The sequence below is a fragment of the Helianthus annuus genome, chromosome 1 (assembly GCF_002127325.2).
Source record: "Helianthus annuus cultivar XRQ/B chromosome 1, HanXRQr2.0-SUNRISE, whole genome shotgun sequence".
In the NCBI taxonomy this organism is placed as follows: domain Eukaryota; kingdom Viridiplantae; phylum Streptophyta; class Magnoliopsida; order Asterales; family Asteraceae; genus Helianthus; species Helianthus annuus.
The window spans coordinates 77,915,906-77,935,701 of NC_035433.2; the positions used below are offsets into that span (position 1 = coordinate 77,915,906).

General features: G+C 34.0%; 1 protein-coding gene, 1 long non-coding RNA gene and 1 other non-coding gene across 3 annotated transcripts; 2 read left to right on the forward strand and 1 right to left on the reverse strand.

Moving 5' to 3' along the window:
- The first annotated feature begins 279 nt into the window (after positions 1–279).
- On the forward strand, positions 280–350 carry TRNAG-GCC. The gene has a single exon. It is a non-coding gene; the product is annotated as a tRNA-Gly (tRNA).
- A 220-nt stretch (positions 351–570) lies between these two features.
- On the reverse strand, positions 571–3,574 carry LOC110918443 (cytochrome P450 71D11). The gene is made up of 2 exons (XM_022162758.2): positions 2,615–3,574; positions 571–1,333 (listed from the first exon to the last, which is right to left on the reverse strand). Exons 1-2 carry the CDS (start codon positions 3,500–3,502, stop codon positions 692–694), a joined length of 1,530 nt encoding a protein of 509 aa, XP_022018450.1. The 5' UTR covers positions 3,503–3,574; the 3' UTR covers positions 571–691.
- Positions 3,575–17,902: 14,328 nt separating this feature from the next.
- On the forward strand, positions 17,903–18,638 carry LOC118482068. Its single transcript, XR_004867035.1, has 2 exons — positions 17,903–18,200; positions 18,531–18,638. It is a non-coding gene; the product is annotated as an uncharacterized LOC118482068 (long non-coding RNA).
- The last annotated feature ends 1,158 nt before the right edge of the window (positions 18,639–19,796 follow it).

Here is a 19,796-nt window from a genome sequence, read left to right on the forward strand (position 1 = left end):
AATGCTTTAACAACTACGTGAGTTGTCGAATAAAAATAGATTTTTGAAGTCAATATATGGACTAAAGTAATGCTCATTTGACCAACAATTAACTTGTAATTGTTTAGTCTAAACCCAAACATGGTCTAAAGTTCTAACTTGTGTGTTTTACCAAATGCCTTGCACTGCAATTTCACCAGATTATATGTTGAAGCATCATGCTCAAAATGATATATCATTTACAAGCTGGAACTTAAAATAATAAGTCATAAAAATCATCACTCAACGAGTATGCATCAAGCACCAGTGGTCTAGTGGTAGAATAGTACCCTGCCACGGTACAGACCCGGGTTCGATTCCCGGCTGGTGCATCTTGCAATGAAGAAACTGCGCTTATTGTGATGTTGGGTCATCACACCTGTTCGATCTTTCGAATTATGAAGCGAATCTGAGCATTATTTTTAGATTTTCTATATTATATTTTTTATTCTCTTTATGAAACTTGGTTAAGTGTAAATTGTAACTTGTTAAGCAATCACATAGAACTTATGACAGCAATAAGTTATCCGAAAAAATTAGTACTAATCACAATTATAGGACATAATGTTATATTCAAAGGCAGGTCTACAAATGTTCTTGAAAAACAAACAAAAAACAAAACATTACAATTATAGGACATAATGTTATGTGACAAGATCTGGCTTTCGTTTCTTTAGCAATCTACACGAGCGCATAATGCAGGCAAAGGATGGTAAGCAGTAGGTATCAATTTCAGGCCAGTTTTTCTTCTAACCGTCACACCAAACGATTCACTCATGTCGAGATCTTCACTCGCTATTCCATCCGGCAGTTTCCAGTCAAAATGGTAGAGCAATTTGACAAGCGGCAGATCAACATTTGCTAATCCAAATGATATTCCAGGACACACTCTCCTTCCACCTCCAAATGGTATGTACTCAAAGTTAAGTCCTTTAAAATCTATCGAGTTATCTAAAAATCTCTCCGGGTTAAACACTTCGGGATCCTTCCACCATTTCGGGTTTCTATTAACGGCCCATGCATTCACGATAACTTTGCTCTTCGCTGGTATTTCATAACCATTAATCTCACATCTCTCCCTGCTTTCTCTAGGAAGTAACAAAGGCGCAGGAGGGTGTAATCGTAAAGTTTCTTTAATGACCAACTTCAGAAACAATATTTCTTGAATACATGTTTCGTCGATGGTTCCTCGTTTGTTGACAACTTTTCTTATTTCGGTCTGTGTTTGTTCCAGTATTTTTGGGTGTTTTAGCATTTCTGACATCGCCCACTCAACCGTTGTAGAAGATGTTTCACTCCCACCTGTAAATATGTCCTGCATTACATATAGGATTAAATATTAGTAAGACAGAATGCCTCAATTTCTGTTTCCTAGGTCCTACCTTTCCGGTCCTCTTACTAGTATTTTTACAACTTAAGTTCTCAGGAAGTGATCCAAAATCCAAATATTAAATGACTAATAAGAATATGTTTGGCATGAAGAGTTCAAGCTTTTTTAACAATCGACATATATAATGTTATAACATTCTTATGTTAAACATTTAATGTCCCACACTAGCCATTTCTTACCAAAATTGTTGTCTAAATGGTAAAAGAAATGATAAGAATGCTCCTTTAAAAGGTAAAAAAACTGTAGTTTTAATAGATTTTTTGAAATTAATTGTTCAAATCTTTTCTTACAGTTTTCTCTTTCTTTTTTTATTGCATAATCATGTAAAAATCACACTCTTAAGTCTTATCCTTACATATATGATGACAATCTATTTATTGTAAATTTTCCATCTTGTTATTATACGCGTTCAATGAGGCGCGTGTGTGAGTACACACACATATATATATAGAGGGGCAGGATCAGGTACAAATAACATTTAGCGCGCAAAGTGGACGAAGTAAAGAAAAAAAGGACGCTGTGGTAGGTTATGTGTAGGTTGTATAAATAAACGAAGTTCGTTCATATTATTTTTTTGAATTTCAAGATATATGAATAAACATTGCATTTCAACAATTTTCTTATATTTTAAATATTTTTAAGATTGACAAAAAAAAAGAATTATTTATCTTGTTCTATCTCTTCTCGGGCGCTCGTGAGGGAGAGGGAGAGAGACTTGATTAAAAATTAAAGGAAAATTGGTTTTTAATAAACTAACCTTTGTCCCGTTGGTAAATAATAATCTTACCTATGTAATTGGTATACAATAATCCTACCTATCAACATGTTGGTACTCAATGAACTTCCGTTAATTTTTTTAACTGAAGTTAATTTTTAAGTTTTATTTATTACACAAAAAGTCCCTGTAGTTGTAATTTACTAGTTTTAACTATTTTATAAAACAGAAAAATCTCAAGGGACTGTAATTTACTAGTTTTAAAATAGTTAAAACTAGTAAATTACAACTACAAGGACTGTTTGTGTAATAAATAAAACTTAAAAACTAACTTCAGTTAAAAAAAATTAACGGAAGTTCATTTAGTACCAACATGTTGATAGGTGGGATTATTGTATACCAATTACGTAGGTAAGATTATTATTTACCAACGTGACAAAAGTTGGTTTATTAAAAACCAATTTTCCAAAATTAAAATCATAATTACTAACCAGGATGATTGCTTTGATGTTAGCTTCTGACAATGGAAACTTAACATCACCACACTCCTCAAACCTCATAAGAACATCAACAAAATCTTCATCTTCATTACAAACATCCACATTACTAGCCACCTTTTTGATCTTGTGTTCTTCAATAATATTACCAGCAATTTCCTGAAACCTATCACGAATCTTCTCGAGTTTCGCCTTAAATCCAGTTACTAAAGGCAGCAGTGTAGCCGAAGGAAAAAGATCCGAAATATTGAATCCTGCAGCTGCAGCCGAAGCATCCTTAACAAGTGCGATAAACAACTCTTCATCTTTACACTTCTTTCCAAATGCCGCTTTCGCGGTAATCCCATACGTTAACGAGAAAATTCTTTCACTTAGATTAATTTGAGACCCTACATGTTCACTAATAGACTTGATAAACTTGGACACCTCTTCTTCCCTTGTGGGCCCAAACGACTGGACCCGCATCGGGCTCAGAAGCTCCTGAGTACAAATCTTGCGAACGCGTCTCCAAAAGTCTCCATATGCTGCAAAAGTAAAGTTTGTAGCACCCTTACATATCACACTGGAAGCATAAACGGAAGGTCTGTCAGCAAAGTTTAAGTCATGAGTCTTCATGACTTCTTTTGCTGTTTCAGGTGAAGACACAACTACCACTGAAAGTTCACCGAGCTGTAGGTGCATCAACGGTCCATATTTATCGGCTAGATCGCGCAACCGTTGATGGGGAAGTGCGCTTCCAAGATGATGGATACTTCCTATGAGTGGTAGCTTCCATGGCCCAGGAGGTAGATTTGGGGTTGACTTTTTTGTTAGTTTTAGTAACATGAATACGAAGATGAGAAAAGCAACAACAATTTGGAAAGGGTGAAATACAGGCTCCATGAGCGAGTTAGTTTGGGCTCGGCTTGACTCGTTTAAACCCCTAGGCGAGCTAAAACAGTTTTCGAGGTAATCTAGTCTTGCCCCCTAAATTTTTGTTTGTATAGAGAAAGGTATATATAGATGCTTTCGGTTGATGTTAAATGTTATTTCATATTAAAATAAAGTATAATTTCATTGTTATGTCAGCCTGCAGGTTTTGTTGATAAACCTTTTTTGACACAATATATCAAGTACAAAATGACGACCAAGGAAGATCCACTGTGTCGGTACCCAGCCTGCAGGTTTAATCGTTTTTACTCGTTCTATATGATGAGGTACTGATAATGATTGACTCGTATGTGGATCAGTGAGAACGTGGAAAAAGAGCGAAAAAACAGGCCAATAACTCCCACAAAAATCAACAACAAAGATTTTTAATAATGAGTAAATTTCTGTTTTCGTCCCTGAGGTTTGTCAATTTTAACTAGTTTAGTCCAAAAATCTAATTTATAACAAATCCAGCCCTGAAGTTTGCATTTCTTAACGCTTTTCATCTCTAAGGGTTGCTTTTTCATTTAATTCTTAGGGATGAAAAGCGTTAAGAAATGCAAACTTCAGGGCTGGATTTGTTATAAATTAGATTTTTGGACTAAACTAGTTAAAATTGACAAACCTCAGGGACGAAAACAGAAATTTACTCTTTAATAATTTCGTTTTGTGTTAGATTTGCAGTTTTACTCTTTATTTTAATTAAGTGTAGAACGTTAGTTATTGACCCGAATTAACATTTCGGTTACATTTTTGTAGCTTCTTCTAACCCTATAGTTAATTTGTGTCCTTTTTCGGTTACTATAATCAATCACTTGTAAAGTAAGGCTCATGTGTAATGTTTGGGACAACTTTGACATATCATGATAAATTTTCTCTCATTTGGGTTTTATATAAATATTTACCGGTACATAACTAGTTTTTTCAGCTTCAGTCTCGAGTCGAGTGACATATTACGGATTGCAATCTTGTCGTGTGTCATATTGATGTTGTACCATAATAATACAAATCTAGGATAAAGTATCGCTGACGCAGACATAATACCTAACAACAGGAAAATGTACATACTATGAAGTCCAAAATTTTTGCTTTAAGCAATCTGTCAAATAGTATGAGGACAAAATATGTACATGTAACATATGTTCATTGATTTATCATGTGTGACAACAGACATGAGACACAAACAAAAGCAGTAGTTAACATTTGAACGAGTCAAATCTCAAAGCATATGTCATTGATTGAGAGTATTTGCATATTAAAGAGATGACAGTTTGAATGTTTTTTCTATAAATTAAAGCCAGTCTCTTTCAAGCACATATGTTTCATTTGATCAGGTTAAAAAAAGCTGGAAGCAGCAGTCAGTCAAATGTGAGATCAAGCCTGTTAACTAACCCCAGATAACACCTTCGAAATCAAGTAATAAATGTGTTTAGAAGTTTTACTTGAAACCATTTTATCCAGTCCTTGTTCTATGACACTTCAATTCCAAGATAATAAGTAAGCTTTCCCAAATCCGAAATTTAAAAGTTTTTAGCCATTTCGCGCTTAAACTCCATAATAAGTTTCAAATTTGAACCGTCACAATTAAATCATTCACATACACGCCGATTAATAAGACATCCGTTCCAACGGTTCTTCGGTATACGGCTTGTTCTTGCGAGCACTTATGGAATTTCATTTTTAATAAAATATAATTTAATTTTGTATTCCATGCACGTGGAGATTGCCTTAACCCGTATAACGCCTTTGACAATTTATAAACTTTATGCTCCTCGCCTTTTTTAATGAACCCTTCCGGTTGAACGAACGACATAAACTTCTTCTAATTCGCCATGTAGGAACGCGGATTTAACATCTAGATGATGTAATTCCCAACCTTCATTCGCTGCGATAGATAAAAGTAACCGAATTGTTTTGAGTCGAGCAACTGGCGCGAACACTTCGTCAAAATCAACTCCGGGTTGTTGAACATAACCCTTCGCCACGAGTCTAGCCTTATGTTTATTTAGTGAGCCATCCGCGTTTCTTTTATGTAAGACCCTTGACCGTTTTAAAACAAAAAGTAAGCGGCGGAAATACGAACAAAAAGAAATTTTTTCTTTATAAATATTGTAACCTACTGGAAACGATTGGATAATCCCTTTTACAAAAATTGGGTCCATCAATCTTATTTAAAAGATAAAGCATAATCTACATTTATAAACTATACGACTTCGCTCCCATACAATCCACGTTCATTGACTCGATCTTCAATCGCTTAGAGTACTCCATAATGATGATAATTCCGTGCAACCTGCAATCACCACATACACCCGTATCATTAATATTTGGTGACGTCATACATGATCTAAACATACGTAATTAAATGACCACGCCACATTCTTTCTACTTATGCTAATCTTTTCGATTATCTTTCTGGGTACAATCTTGCATCCCGACGTCAAATCTTCATAAGGTCAATAATATTATACCTGCACTTTCGTTTCATTCTTAGGGGAGGTGGGGTGTGTGGTGGGGAATTTGTACGTGATGGGCTATTTTCATGCGTGGAACTTTGATCTTTTCCACCGCCACCAACTTTGTTCACGAGTGATGATATTGTGTGCGTGATATATTTCACGAGTAATAGGGGTGTGAGTGATAAATGGATGTGAGGAGGTGTGAGGGTTTATTGTTGGGTGTTGTGAGTGATGACCATTGCCACTAAAAAAGGTTGTGAGTGATGGAAAAATGGTTGATGACATGGCGGAACTTGATTGGGTGTTTGTGAGTGACAGAATTTTTGCAAGTGATACCACCCCCACTCCCCTTAAGCACATGATTAGTAACGTAAATACTCCAACGTATTGAAGCCATGTATAGATATATACAAGCCCTATTCTTACGTGTACAATACTTCCCACTTCATAAATACATACATACATACATACATACATACATACATACGTACATACGTACATACGTACATACATACATACGTACATACGTACATACATACATACATACGTACATACGTACATACATACATACGTACATACGTACATACGTACATACGTACATACGTACGTACATACGTACGTACATACGTACATACGTACATACGTACGTACATACGTACGTACGTACATACGTACATACATACATACATACGTACATACATACATACGTACGTACGTACGTACGTAATACATACATACATGCATACATACATGCACCATGCATGCATCATATGCATGTATGTATCATATGTATGTATGTATGCATGTATGTATACATGCATGCATGCATGCATACATTATACATATCCAAGCTTTTACATACCATTTACATTCCCATATAATTATACTAAACAAATCTTAGTCACAAACATCCACCATATATATTAGTCTCATACATACAAACATACATACAAACCTACGTGCATGCTCATTTCTATTCATGCTTACCTATGGATTACATCACTAACATGTAGGTAATTCCATACACATACATGCTTATAGACTTATTTCGTTCCCACACATACTTACGTACACACTCCCTTCTTAATCACACCTTATAAATACTCTTTAATAAGTTTGGAGTACATTTCGGGAGCTTAAAAACGAGTTCAATACTCACACGTAGCTCACAAAACTATTTGGTAATGTTGGGGTACATTATAGAAGTTTAACGGGGCTTGGGAATGGGTCTACGGGGTCCGGAATAGAAGAAAATAGTAACAAGAAAGTGAGACTATTGTATATAAATGTTTGTATGTTTGTTACATTTATCGATGGTTTAATGAATGCACAGGTGACAAAACATGAGAGCCACCCGAAAGTGAATGGAAGAACTTGAATTGGAGATCAGAAGGGTTATTGCAAAAATATATATAGTGTTATTGCAATTTGTAATTTGAGTTTCTTTCTTGTTCTATGTTTTTGTAACTTATTTTTACTAAAACGTCAACCTTTGTGCTTTGGTTGGATATGAATCAAGATGAGTCTTTCATATTGACCCACAAAATTAGTGCAAAAGAGTTGACCAAATGAATATCTATCTGTTATTTCTCTAATTGCCATGCATCATTTTAGGCTAATATCCCCTTGTTCTGTGTATAAGAATATATTTTTCAAACTTTATGCTTCTTTACGCATAATTCGGCCTTAACAAACGAACACGAACAGGAACTAAAATCTCGTTTGTTAAGTGTTCATAAACAGCTCGTGATAGCCATATAGGCTCATTGATTGTTACTTATGTTATTAATGATAAATTACGCGAATACTGGTCAACGACGGTTAATTTGAATAATTTATGGTCAATTATGATCGAGCTGTGAGGTTGCCTGCTGGCACACATGCTCTGCTCGAGAGACTTGCTCACCAGTTGCAACATTCACGTCGGATCGACCGGCTCAAGGACATACTGTTGTGGCTCACTACTAGAAAACAGGGGGATTTCCTATCAAAATTTCCGAGAAAACCAATTTGGTCGGAAAATTCCGAACATTTTCCGACAAAATAACAACTAAAAAAATAATCTGGTTATACCGACTATTTTCCTACAATTTACCGACAAAAAAAAATGGTCGGAAATTTGAAGGAAACTTCCGTCTAAGTTTCGACCAAAAATAAGAATAAAAGGAGAAAAAAATTGGTCAGAAAATGGTCGGAAATTTTCGACGACTTACCGACGAAACATAACATTTGGTCGGAAAGTTGTCGAAAATTTCCGACCATTTTCCGACTAAAACAATTATTCTTTTCATATTTAATTATACCGAGGTGTATATCTATATATATAAACGTATTTCTTGTGTCTATATGTATATGTATGTGTGTATTAGTATGTAGTTGTATTGGTGCATACACATACATACAAATACATATATTCACACTTATACAATAGTAAAAGCCTAGTTTAAGTAATGGGTCCCGATAGCGTACACGCACGTATGACTGGGTATAATTATACGTATAAGTTGGTAAAGTAAGAGCTTTTCATGTATAACTAAGGTGTACAAAATACGTAATGAAAAAACCATGTTAGAATGTTGAAAAAACCGAAAAAACGGATATGGGTGTCGGAAAATGGTCGGAAATTTCCGACCACTTTCCGACGAAAAACAGCTTTTCGTCGGAAAGTTGTCGGAAATTTCCGACCATTTTCCGACTAAAACAATTATTCTTTTGTTATATAATCATGTGGGGGTATATGTGTGTACGTAAATGTATATGCTTGTGTCTATATGTATGTATATGTATATATATAGGGTGGGGTTCGGCTACAAAGTCCATTTTTCCTAAAAAGTGTACAAAGTCATAAAACACCACAATTTCAGCCATAAAACACACTCAAAACCCACAAATAACAAAGTGAAGATCACTAAAACACAATATCCAAACCCTAACAGTCCTTAAAAACTTCAAACACACCATCGTACAACTATGAATATAATACACAACATGATTATCAACATAAAACACACTAATATTAGTCATTCGATAATCAAAGCCTTATCATCCAAAACACAACACAAAACCCACAAATATGGTGTTTTAGCAATCTTCACTATGTTATTTGTATGTTTTGAGTGTGTTTTGTGGCTGAAATTGTGGTGTTTTGTGACTTTGTACACTTTGTAGGAAAAATGGACTTTGTAGCAAACTCTCACCCTATATATATATATATATATATATATATATATATATATATATATATATAGGGGAAGGATGTATAGAAAACCCACTTTAATTTAGAAAACCCGGGAAACTCAAAGCTCCCGATGATTTTTTTTCTTGAAAAAATTTACACATGTTATATACATGTTTTTAAGGGTTTTGGGCAAAAAAAATCAAAAAAGCGCCGAGTAGATATTTAAAAAAAAAATAAACAAGTTTTGGTGTAACACATGTTACATTCATCTGACATATTTGTAACATGTGTTACACCAAAACTTGTTTATTTTTTATTTTTTAAATATCTACTCGGCACTTTTTTGATATTTTTTGCCCAAAACCCTTAAAAACATGTATATAACATGTGTAAATTTTTTCAAGAAAAAAAAACATCGGGAGCTTTGAGTTTCCCGGGTTTTCTAAATTAAAGTGGGTTTTCTATAGATACTTACATTATATATATATATATATATATATATATATATATATATATATATATATATATATATATATAGGCTAATTATAAGGAGAAAACCCACTCCAGTTGACTAAACCCAAGAAACTCAATTGTGTGGACAATAAGCTTCCACGTGTTTTTTGTAACAGATAGCTTAAAGGGTAAATTTGGAACTTCACCTCCATCCATCAATTAATTAATGTAATAGTTTCAAACTTTTCACCTGACACATTTTTGTACTACACTGAAAAACTTTATCTCTCTAATATAATAATTCACTCTTCTCCATAAAGTAGTTTTCATTGTTACCTCCATCACCGTCATTTTTTTACAAAGCTTATCTCTCTCATCTCAACCAAACTACATCAAGCTTCATAGAAAGGCTTTTGTTCCAGATTTAAAAAAACACCCACCACTACTAGAAATCTCTCTCATCTCAACCAAACTACATCAAGCATCATAGAAAGACTTCTGTTCCGGATTAAAAAAAACACCCACCACTACTAGAATTTTGTTCCAGATTGAAAAGAATACCCACCACCATTGCAGCGGTGGTTACCAGATCCGGTGTGTGAGTTAAGATCTAGATGTTAATAGAGCTTGAAGAAAATCGCACATGAATATGAATATGAAGATGATGATGATGAATAAGATACGAAGATGACGATGAATCAGATATGAATCTTGTTACTTTTTTTAAATTCTCTTTATGTTTTTTTTTATCTAAAATTACACATTTTTTGTAAGTGATTTTAGTTGAATCAGGTATTTAAGGTATGAAATGTGTAAAAATGTGTTATTTATGACTTTTCCCCCTCTCTCTCTCTCTCTCTCTCTCTTTATATCTTTATCTTCTATTTCATTTCCAGTTCTTAAAGACCTTCATCTAGATCTAAAAGTGATCTAAAAGATCATCATCCAGATGCTCCAACTTTTGTCTGGATATGTTTTTTTTGTTCAAGAAGATGAATGTTTTTAATTTCTTGATTTATCAATTTTTTGTGTAAAATTTGTTCAAGAAAAAATGCATGTTATATTTTTCCTTGTCACATAAATAATGTACGTTTACATAAAATAAAGTGAATTGTTACACTTTTTCAGATTATTGTAAAAATAAAGTGTGTTGTTACATGCAACTTTTTTCTGGATATTTTGTTTTTTTTTTGTTCAAGAAGATGAATGTTTTTAATTTCTTGATTGATCAATTTTTTTGTGTTAAATTTGTTCAAGAAAAAATGCATGTTACATTTTTCCGTGTCACATAAATAATGTACGTTTACATAAAATAAAGTGCATTGTTACACTTTTTTAGATTATTGTAAAAATAAGTGTGTTGTGTCACACCCCGACCACGTAAAACAATAAAACGTGGCGGAAACGTCGAGGAGTGTTGTAACAGAATCATTGTTTCACAACCATGGATTAAACAAATTTCATTTTATTGAATTAAATGTATTACAATGTCTTAACAACAAAGAAAATATAACATAGTTAACTAGTCTTGCATCTTTTAATGTCACTAAGGCACTCGTCCAATCCTATGTGAGCATGCATCAATATCATCATCAAATATCATCAACTATTGTACCTGAAACACATGTGAAAATACATCAGCATAAAAATGCCGGCGAGTACATAGGTTTTATTGATTTAGGATTCATGACTTATAAGTTTAGAAAAAGTTGTTTAACAAAAGTCAGTCATGATCCTTGTAAAATGTTTTGTTTTATAAATCGTTTGAAAATCGATGATAGATATGTATAGTAAAAAAAAAGATGTAAGGTTAAATGAATAACCAAGTAAAATGAATTTGTATAAAACTAACTGTTTTTGTAAAACAATGTCTTGTGAAAAATATGTTATTTGTGTAATATGTATAAGTCCAAATTGAATGATTATAAATAACGCTACGACATGTAATATAATACAAGCACTTATATATAGGAAGTACCAGCGGCGTATCCACCATGCTTGTATCACATTACACACGTCTCGTTACTTAAATCATTTACCCAAACAAACCACCAATGTAAATTGCCCATGTCTAAACCAATTGTCAAATGTCTTTGTGAAAACCATGTCAAAATGTTTATGTCAAAATGTAGTCCATGAAATGTGTATATCAATATCAAAAATGTCTATGTCAAATGTCAATCAAGTAATGTGTAAATAAAATGTCATGTATGGCAAGTGAAATATGTATCAACTAAACCATAGGTAAAAATGCACAAACAATGTACTAAGTATGCGACAAATGGGTATACATAGCATGTGATGTAAAATGTACCAAGTATGATGAACATACAAAGCATAAAATGTCATGTAAAACGATGTACCAAGTATGCACACAATGGGCATACATAGCATGTGATGTAAAATGTACTAAGTATGATGAACATACATAGCATGAAATGTTATGTAAAACGATATGCTAGCATGTTAAGTAAACATACATAGCAAAAACACAATGAAATCATGTACTAATAGTGTACTAATGAACATAGCAAGTATATGATGTAAAAACAATGGAAATCACGAAAGTAACAAGTAGGCACATGTGTTTCACCCCAAAATGTTTGGAAAACAGTAAAAGAGGGGACTATGTACCCACTTGAGGGTGCTTAGAAGTCTTTACTAACAACCAAGCAAAGCTAGAGGGATCACGGAAATCAAACGGCACCTAATATAGGTAACTACATTAATAACCGGACCTAACTCAGAGATCGGATAGTATGAGGTTTCGTAAACCAAATGAGTATTGGAACTCATATGATATGGTCTAACAAAGCCTACATACTAAAATGAAAGCTAACCTAAGTGCTTACGACCCATTACGACCCGTTTAGGTAGCTTACGCTACTTTAACGCGTCGTTCACGTAAAACGCGTTCGAACGCCTAACTAGTCCTATGACAAGTAATGTATGCCTTGACATGTCTAATATTATTGTCTAATCAGTTTAGATGTCAAAACTTAGGTTACATATGCTTAAAATGAATTTATGCGTAAAAAGGGCATTTTGGTAATTTTCCTAAGGCATAAGAATTACTTATCATACAACTACTTAAACGACGTGACCATAAGGTATAACCTTAAAAGGTTATTTTATATACAACTATGGTCACCTAAAGTGTTTGGTCGGATCCTAATGATCGACCAATTGGGTCGGGTTCGAAAGTATAAGCGATTGATTAGATCGCTTACCTTTACGACCCTAAACAAGCACAAATCTAAAAGCGACGAGCTAAACATACTAGAACATGTTTAGTAAAGTTAGAAAACAGGTTTGGTATCAAAACAAACGGTTTTGATACCCTAGAGTAGTTTGGTTACAAAATACGCGAGGAAACGCATTTTGGCCGAAACTACGACTCGTTACTGAGCCTAGATAACGTGGAAATCAGTAGGTATAGTCACTAGGGACTATAACCATCGTGATTACGCTCACGTTATGAAGTTCAAATGAACTTCGCATTGACCATAAACTGGTTAATGCAGAAAGTCAAACACAGTTTGACTTTAACGCTAAAACGAACGAAAAACGCGAAAGAATACTTACAGAAGGTCCCAGCAAGATTTGACCCGATTCGCTCTCAGGTAGGAAGCATAAACTTCCACTTAGAAAGCTTTGAATTAGATCAAATGTGAGGGATGAATGAAATGAAGGTGGGTATTTATAGGAATGGCACAACCGTTAGGATCGTTCATCGCGAAACGTGCTTCGATCTCGGCCGTCCAAGTGGGCAAATTGTATTTGGATACCATGGGCTCTTAAGAACCATCAAATTTGGCCCCTAGAATGCTTAAAAACCAGATTCAAGGTTGTGGAACAGCTGGTAACAGCTGGAACAGATTTTTTGCTGATCTGGGACTCTCACGTGGCCCGTGTAAGAGTTTAAGGTAGTCTTACGCAGGCCGCCTGGCCAACTATTACAGAATTGCAGTTTCGGTCCCTGAACTTCAGAAACATGTGTTTTGATGCATTTTTGGCACGTTTAAGCCCCGGTAACCTCATTTCAAGGCTCTAAAATGATTTTAAAGTATAGGGGACATGAAATATGCTCAAAAATATCTCAGATGTCGGTTCGTTTGGTCGTACGGTTGCGTTGTTCGGTTAATTACGACGGAAGTCATAACGAACGCAAAAACCAACCAAATTAAGCGACGAATGGGTTTTTATCATGCTAAACACTAAAATAAAATATTTTAATGCTTACATAAATTTTTTTGGAAGTCCGGAAGTATGCAGAACGTAAATATGCGCGAAAATGCAAACTTATGCACTTTTTGACGCTTTTAGTCCCTGAATGAGCATAAAGTTTATTTTAGCACACCGAACACCTCAAAGCCTATTTCTAAGCTATGTAAAGGATATTTAGGGTGTGTTTAACTTATGATCATGTTCCGGAAGGTTTGTTACAGTACAAATTGACATACTTTCGCAGTTTGTCGAATTTAGTCCCTGTAAGAGAATAAACTTGATTTCGGCATACCAACCCATCCAAAACTTATTTCTAAGTTATGTAAAAGTTATTTAAGGTATGTTAAGCCTATGTCACTATTCCAGAGTGTTTGTTGCATTAAACTGGTTATATTTACGCATCAGGTCGCGTATAACCTTCCAGAAAGCGATTTAAAGCCCGAATCGAACAAGAATTAATATGTGCAAACGATACACATATTTTTACAAATCCCAAGTATGAAACATAATATTTCATTGATTTGGTTTTTGTTTGATGGTCACGGAGGCACAAGTGTCACATGTTGTTACATTTTTTATGCTACATTTTATATGTTATGGATTTTTTGGTTTTGTTTTTACCATGTTACATTTTATTTTTGCCTCAGATTTTTGTACATTTTTGCTGTATTTACATAAAATAAAGTGCATTGTTACACTTTTTTAGATTATTGTAAAAATAAGTGTGTTGTTACATTTTTTATGTTAAATTTTATATGTTATGGATTTTTTGGTTTTGTTTTTACCATGTTACATTTTTTTTGCCTCAGATTTTTGTACATTTTTGCTGTATCCGTGTTACATTTTTTTTTTCACTGAGATTTTTGTACATTTTTGCTCTATGTGTGTTTGATCATGTGCTTTTGTTGATGGTTGCTTGAATATCCTTTTTTTTCATGACAACGTTGTATAATAATTAAGAAAATTAGTATATAGAAAAATAATTCACCATTTTTGACGAGCATTTTCGGAAATTTTCTTTACACCAACAAAATAATAACAATAAATGACTGTTATTAATGACAATAAATGTGGTGATTGTAGTTAGCAAGATTGAGTTAATAAAAAATAATCACAACATAAAAAGAGGAATCGAACCAAGCCCTCATGCAAGATTGTAATTATTTACATATATTTGTTCAAGTTTTTATTATGTATATGATAAAAATAACAGATTGAATAAACGACTTTTGGGTTTCAACAATATTAAATTTGTGATAATGACCCAAGTGACCAAGAATCTGCTGCTTTATTTTCTGTAAATTTTTTTTTATAGAATTTTGAGAGATGGAGGATGATGGGATGAAGAGAGAGAGAGAGAGAGAGAGAGAGAGAGAGAGAGAGAGAAATTGTTAAAAAATGGATGTAATAATGATCATGCAGACAACTGACAAAAGTTCCATTCTTCCAAGAAGAAAATTCTCACACATTATTCCCATTTTATCCCTTATGTGTACTATTACTGATTAGAATATTAAAAAGTAATATATATTACACTAAAAGACATCACAACCATCCATCTTTTTTAATCAATGGTAGATCTTGGGTTTTCAGGGTTTAGTCAACTGGAGTGGGTTTTCGATTTATCATTGCCCTATATATATATATATATATATATATATATATATATATATATATATATATATATATATATATATATAAGTATTTATTTGTCCAAGTGTACACACACGCATACATACACACATACATATATATACACATACTTAGCCTGTTTTAATTAATGGGTCCCGATAGTGTACATACACGTATAAACGTGTACAATGCGTATAAGTTGGTAAAGTAAAAGTATTTCAGGTATAATTAATGTGTACAAAAGATGGAATGGAAAAACGATGTTTAAAGGTTGAAAAAATGAAAAAAAACGAAAATTGGTGTCGGAAAGTGGTCGGAAATTCCGACCACTTTCCGACGAAACACAACACTGGTCGGAAAGTTGTCGGAAATTTCCGACCATTTTTCGACTAAAAAAATTATTCTTTTCATATTTAATTATACCGAGGTGTATATCTATATATATAAACGTATTTCTTGTGTCTATATGTATATGTATGTGTGTATTAGTATGTAGTTGTATTGGTGTATACACATACATACATATACATATATTCACACTTATACAATAGTAAAAGCCTAGTTTATGTAATGGGTCCCGATAGCGTACACGCACGTATGACTGGTATAATTATACATATAAGTTGGTAAAGTAAGAGCTTTTCATGTATAACTAAGGTGTACAAAATACGTAATGAAAAAACCATGTTAGAATGTTGAAAAAACCAAAAAAACGGATATGGGTGTCGGAAAATGGTCGGAAATTTCCGACCACTTTCCGACGAAAAACAGCTTTTCGTCGGAAAGTGGTCGGAAATTTCCGACCATTTTCCGACTAAAACAATTGTTCTTTTGTTATATAATCATGTGGGGGTATTTGTGTGTACGTAAATGTATATGCTTGTGTCTATATGTATGTATATATATATATATGTATGTATGTATAAGTATTTGTTTGTCCAAGTGTACTCACACGCATACATACGCACATACATATATATATATATACACATACTTAGCCTGTTATAATTAATGGGTCCCGATAGTGTACATACACGTATAAACGTGTACAATGTGTATAAGTTGGTAAAGTAAAAGTATTTCATGTATAATTAATGTGTACAAAAGATGGAATGGAAAAACGATGTTTAAAGGTTGAAAAAAAATGAAAAAAACGAAAAATGGTGTCGGAAAGTGGTCGGAAATTCCGACCACTTTCTGACGAAACACAACATTGGTCGGAAAGTTGTCGGAAATTTTCGACCATTTTCCGACTAAAACAATTATTCTTTTCATATTTAGTTATACCGAGGTGTATATCTATATATATAAACGTATTTCTTGTGTCTATATGTATATGTATGTGTGTATTAGTATGTAGTTGTATTGGTGCATACACATACACACATATACATATATTCACACTTATACAATAGTAAAAGCCTAGTTTAAGTAATGGGTCCCGATAGCGTACATGCACGTATGACCGGGTATAATTATACATATAAGTTGGTAAAGTAAGAGCTTTTCATGTATAACTAAGGTGTACAAAATACGTAATGAAAAAACCATGTTAGAATGTTGAAAAAACCGAAAAAACGGATATGGGTGTCGGAAAATGGTCGGAAATTCCGACCACTTTTCGACAAAAAATAGCTTTTCCATATTCTTTAGCTTGATGAATCGAGGGTTATTGCCGGAGTGAGAAGGATTTTGTAATTATCTTGTTTAATTCATGTTTTTTCATGAGTTTTAAACCTTTTTTTTGCAATGTGTTTAGTTTGGTAGGTATATTACCCAACAGAGTAATTCAGCCAATTGCAGAGCACTTGGAGTATCCTGTTGAGCGTCTTGGTAAGTTTCATTTGTAGTATGGATATGCATGTTCATATAAAATGCTTTTCTTTTTTTTAAAGTGTCATTACTTTGATAATAGTTTCTGTATTATAATTAAAACCTCAATTATTTATGAAATTAAAAAAAGAAAAACCTCACCTGTTTTGATCTTTTTTGACCCATTACCCAACTTGCGAGCTTCGCTATTCAATGAGACAATATGGAAATAGTTTCTATATAAATGATTATTATAGGTTTCTACAGTGAATGTTCTTCATCAATGGAATTGGTTCTTTTAAAATAACGCCTAAACTCCGGTAGCTTGGTACAATCTTGCTTCTAATCTGTGTTTTGTTCTTGTTTCAGCTTTCTCCCATGATAGAAAGTTTCGCGGAAGCATATCCCATGATTCGATATTGAAGGTATGTTTTTTGTGTGTACGTTTGTTCATGATTGGAGAAGTTACTAACCATCAACATGTTCGTTTGTAGATGTGGGATATTGATAGTTTACTTCAAGATTCCGGAAAGAAAGTAGAGGGTAAATCGGCTTCTGACAGTGATGATGAGGACATGGATATGGATATCGATAATGCTCCACCAAAACCGTCAAAAGGTAGTGTGCTTTCTTTTTCTAATGTAAGCGGAGTTGTGATTCTTGTTTCACAATGAAATCGAAACTAAAAATTTTGCAAGCTCTTGTTTTTAAAAAAAGTCATGTAAATGAGTGTTCATAGTTCATACACCATAATTTCAATAAAGATCTGTTTGTGTTCGCTTCTTGCGATGTGTGTATCCAACTTTACTTAATTTTGTTGCTTTTTTAGGTACAAAGAGGAAAAACGGACGCGCTCATGGCCTTGATACCACAAGTGATTTCTTTGCAGATTTATAGTTTTATGTTTGTGGTAAGTTGGATATTTATGTGTGAAAAAAAGAACGCGCTGTGTTAAAAGGGCAACAGTTTTTCGAATTTCTCACAGGCATACACCCTTTATTGTGATTCGGATTGTGGTATTTTTTTATAAAATTTATTGATAGAAATCAATAAAAAGGAAAATGTATAAAATGCGTTTTTGGTTTTACATTATATCCTTAGATCCTAGTATCCTACAGATAGTTTTGTTAATTATATAATTGGCTTAACGTATTATGTCCAAACGGGTTGCATCGCATAGGTTTCCTACTAGTGTGTCTATATATATAGCTTTTTTACTAATATTATGTATGCTGTTTAGGTGTGGAACTTGCAATCCCAAGTGGAAAAGTTAAATAAATGATTCGAAGAGGCGCAACAACCCCACACGGAAGTGTTGCAAAATCGAGTCGAAGAGATGCAACACAAATGAGAGTAGATATGCAACGACAAATAACCGAGTTGATGAAGCAGATTGGTAATCCTAGCAATCCTCCACCATAGTTTAGTTTTGTTTGTTGTCTTTTGCGGTTGAAGTTGTAATTTAAAAACCGTGGCGTATTTTGTGGATGAATTATCAGTTCTATAATCGTGTCGTATTTAGGATTTCTATTGGATTTTTTTCTGCATTTTTAGTAGAAAAATCTGGATTTTTTAGTTTTTTTGTATTAAAAAGTTTTTTAGTCGGAAATTGGTCGGAAAACTGTGGTCGAAAAGGTGTAGAAAAATTGTGGTCGGGACTTTGTCGGAACCTTTTGGTCGGAAAATAGTAGGAAAACGGCGGTCGGAAAGCTGTAGGAAAACGACGGTCGGAAATTTGTCGGAACCTTTTGGTCGGAACATAGTAGGAAAATGGCGGTCGGAAAGCTGTAGGAAAATTGTAGTCAGGACTTTGTCGGAACCTTTTGGTCGGAAAATAGTAGGAACATGGCTGTCGGAAAGCTTTAGGAAAGTTGTGGTCGGAACTTTGTCGGAAATGGTAACTTTTTCTTTTTGTCGGAGATTTGTCGCGAATTTAGTCGGAATGCTTGTCGGAAATATTTTCCTACAAGGCTTTTTCCAACAAACGTATTTCTGTCGGAAATTGGTCGGAAACGCCGTTTTCCGACTAAAACCTTGGTCGGAAATGAGGCAGTTTTTTAGTACTGATCCATGATAGGTGTCTTTCAATTTTATTGACTTGACTTAATGGGTTAGAATGTAATTGTTGTTCAAATGTCAATAACTAGTAAGTTTGCACTCATCTTGACCAAAAGCTATGAAGCACAGGGATGGCTTGGAGCATTGAGTACCCGTCTCGGGAGACGGAAACTCCATGGAGACGTCCCCCGAACGTTTCCGGGAATCTGGGGACGGCATCGAAACGCTTCCGGGAAATTGGGGACGGCAGTTTGACGTTTCGGAGACGTTTCCTTAATATATTTAGGCAGTGATGGATTTATGTACAAAGAAGTATGTTAAATATGGGATGATCGAAAAATTTTCCGGCTGACCATGGAATAGATTGAGTGGTGGCAATGAAGAAGATAACTGATGGTAGCGGCGTTTCATCATTGTTTTTGTAGGGTTTTTAATAATTTTTTTTTGT

Coding starts and splice junctions, on each gene's coding strand:
- LOC110918443 (XM_022162758.2), bottom strand. CDS start 3,502: ATGGAGCCTGTATTTCACCCTTTCCAAATTGTTGTTGCTTTTCTCATC. Junction 1,334..2,614: donor ACATCAAAGCAATCATCCTG/GTTAGTAATTAT, acceptor TATGTAATGCAG/GACATATTTACAGGTGGGAG.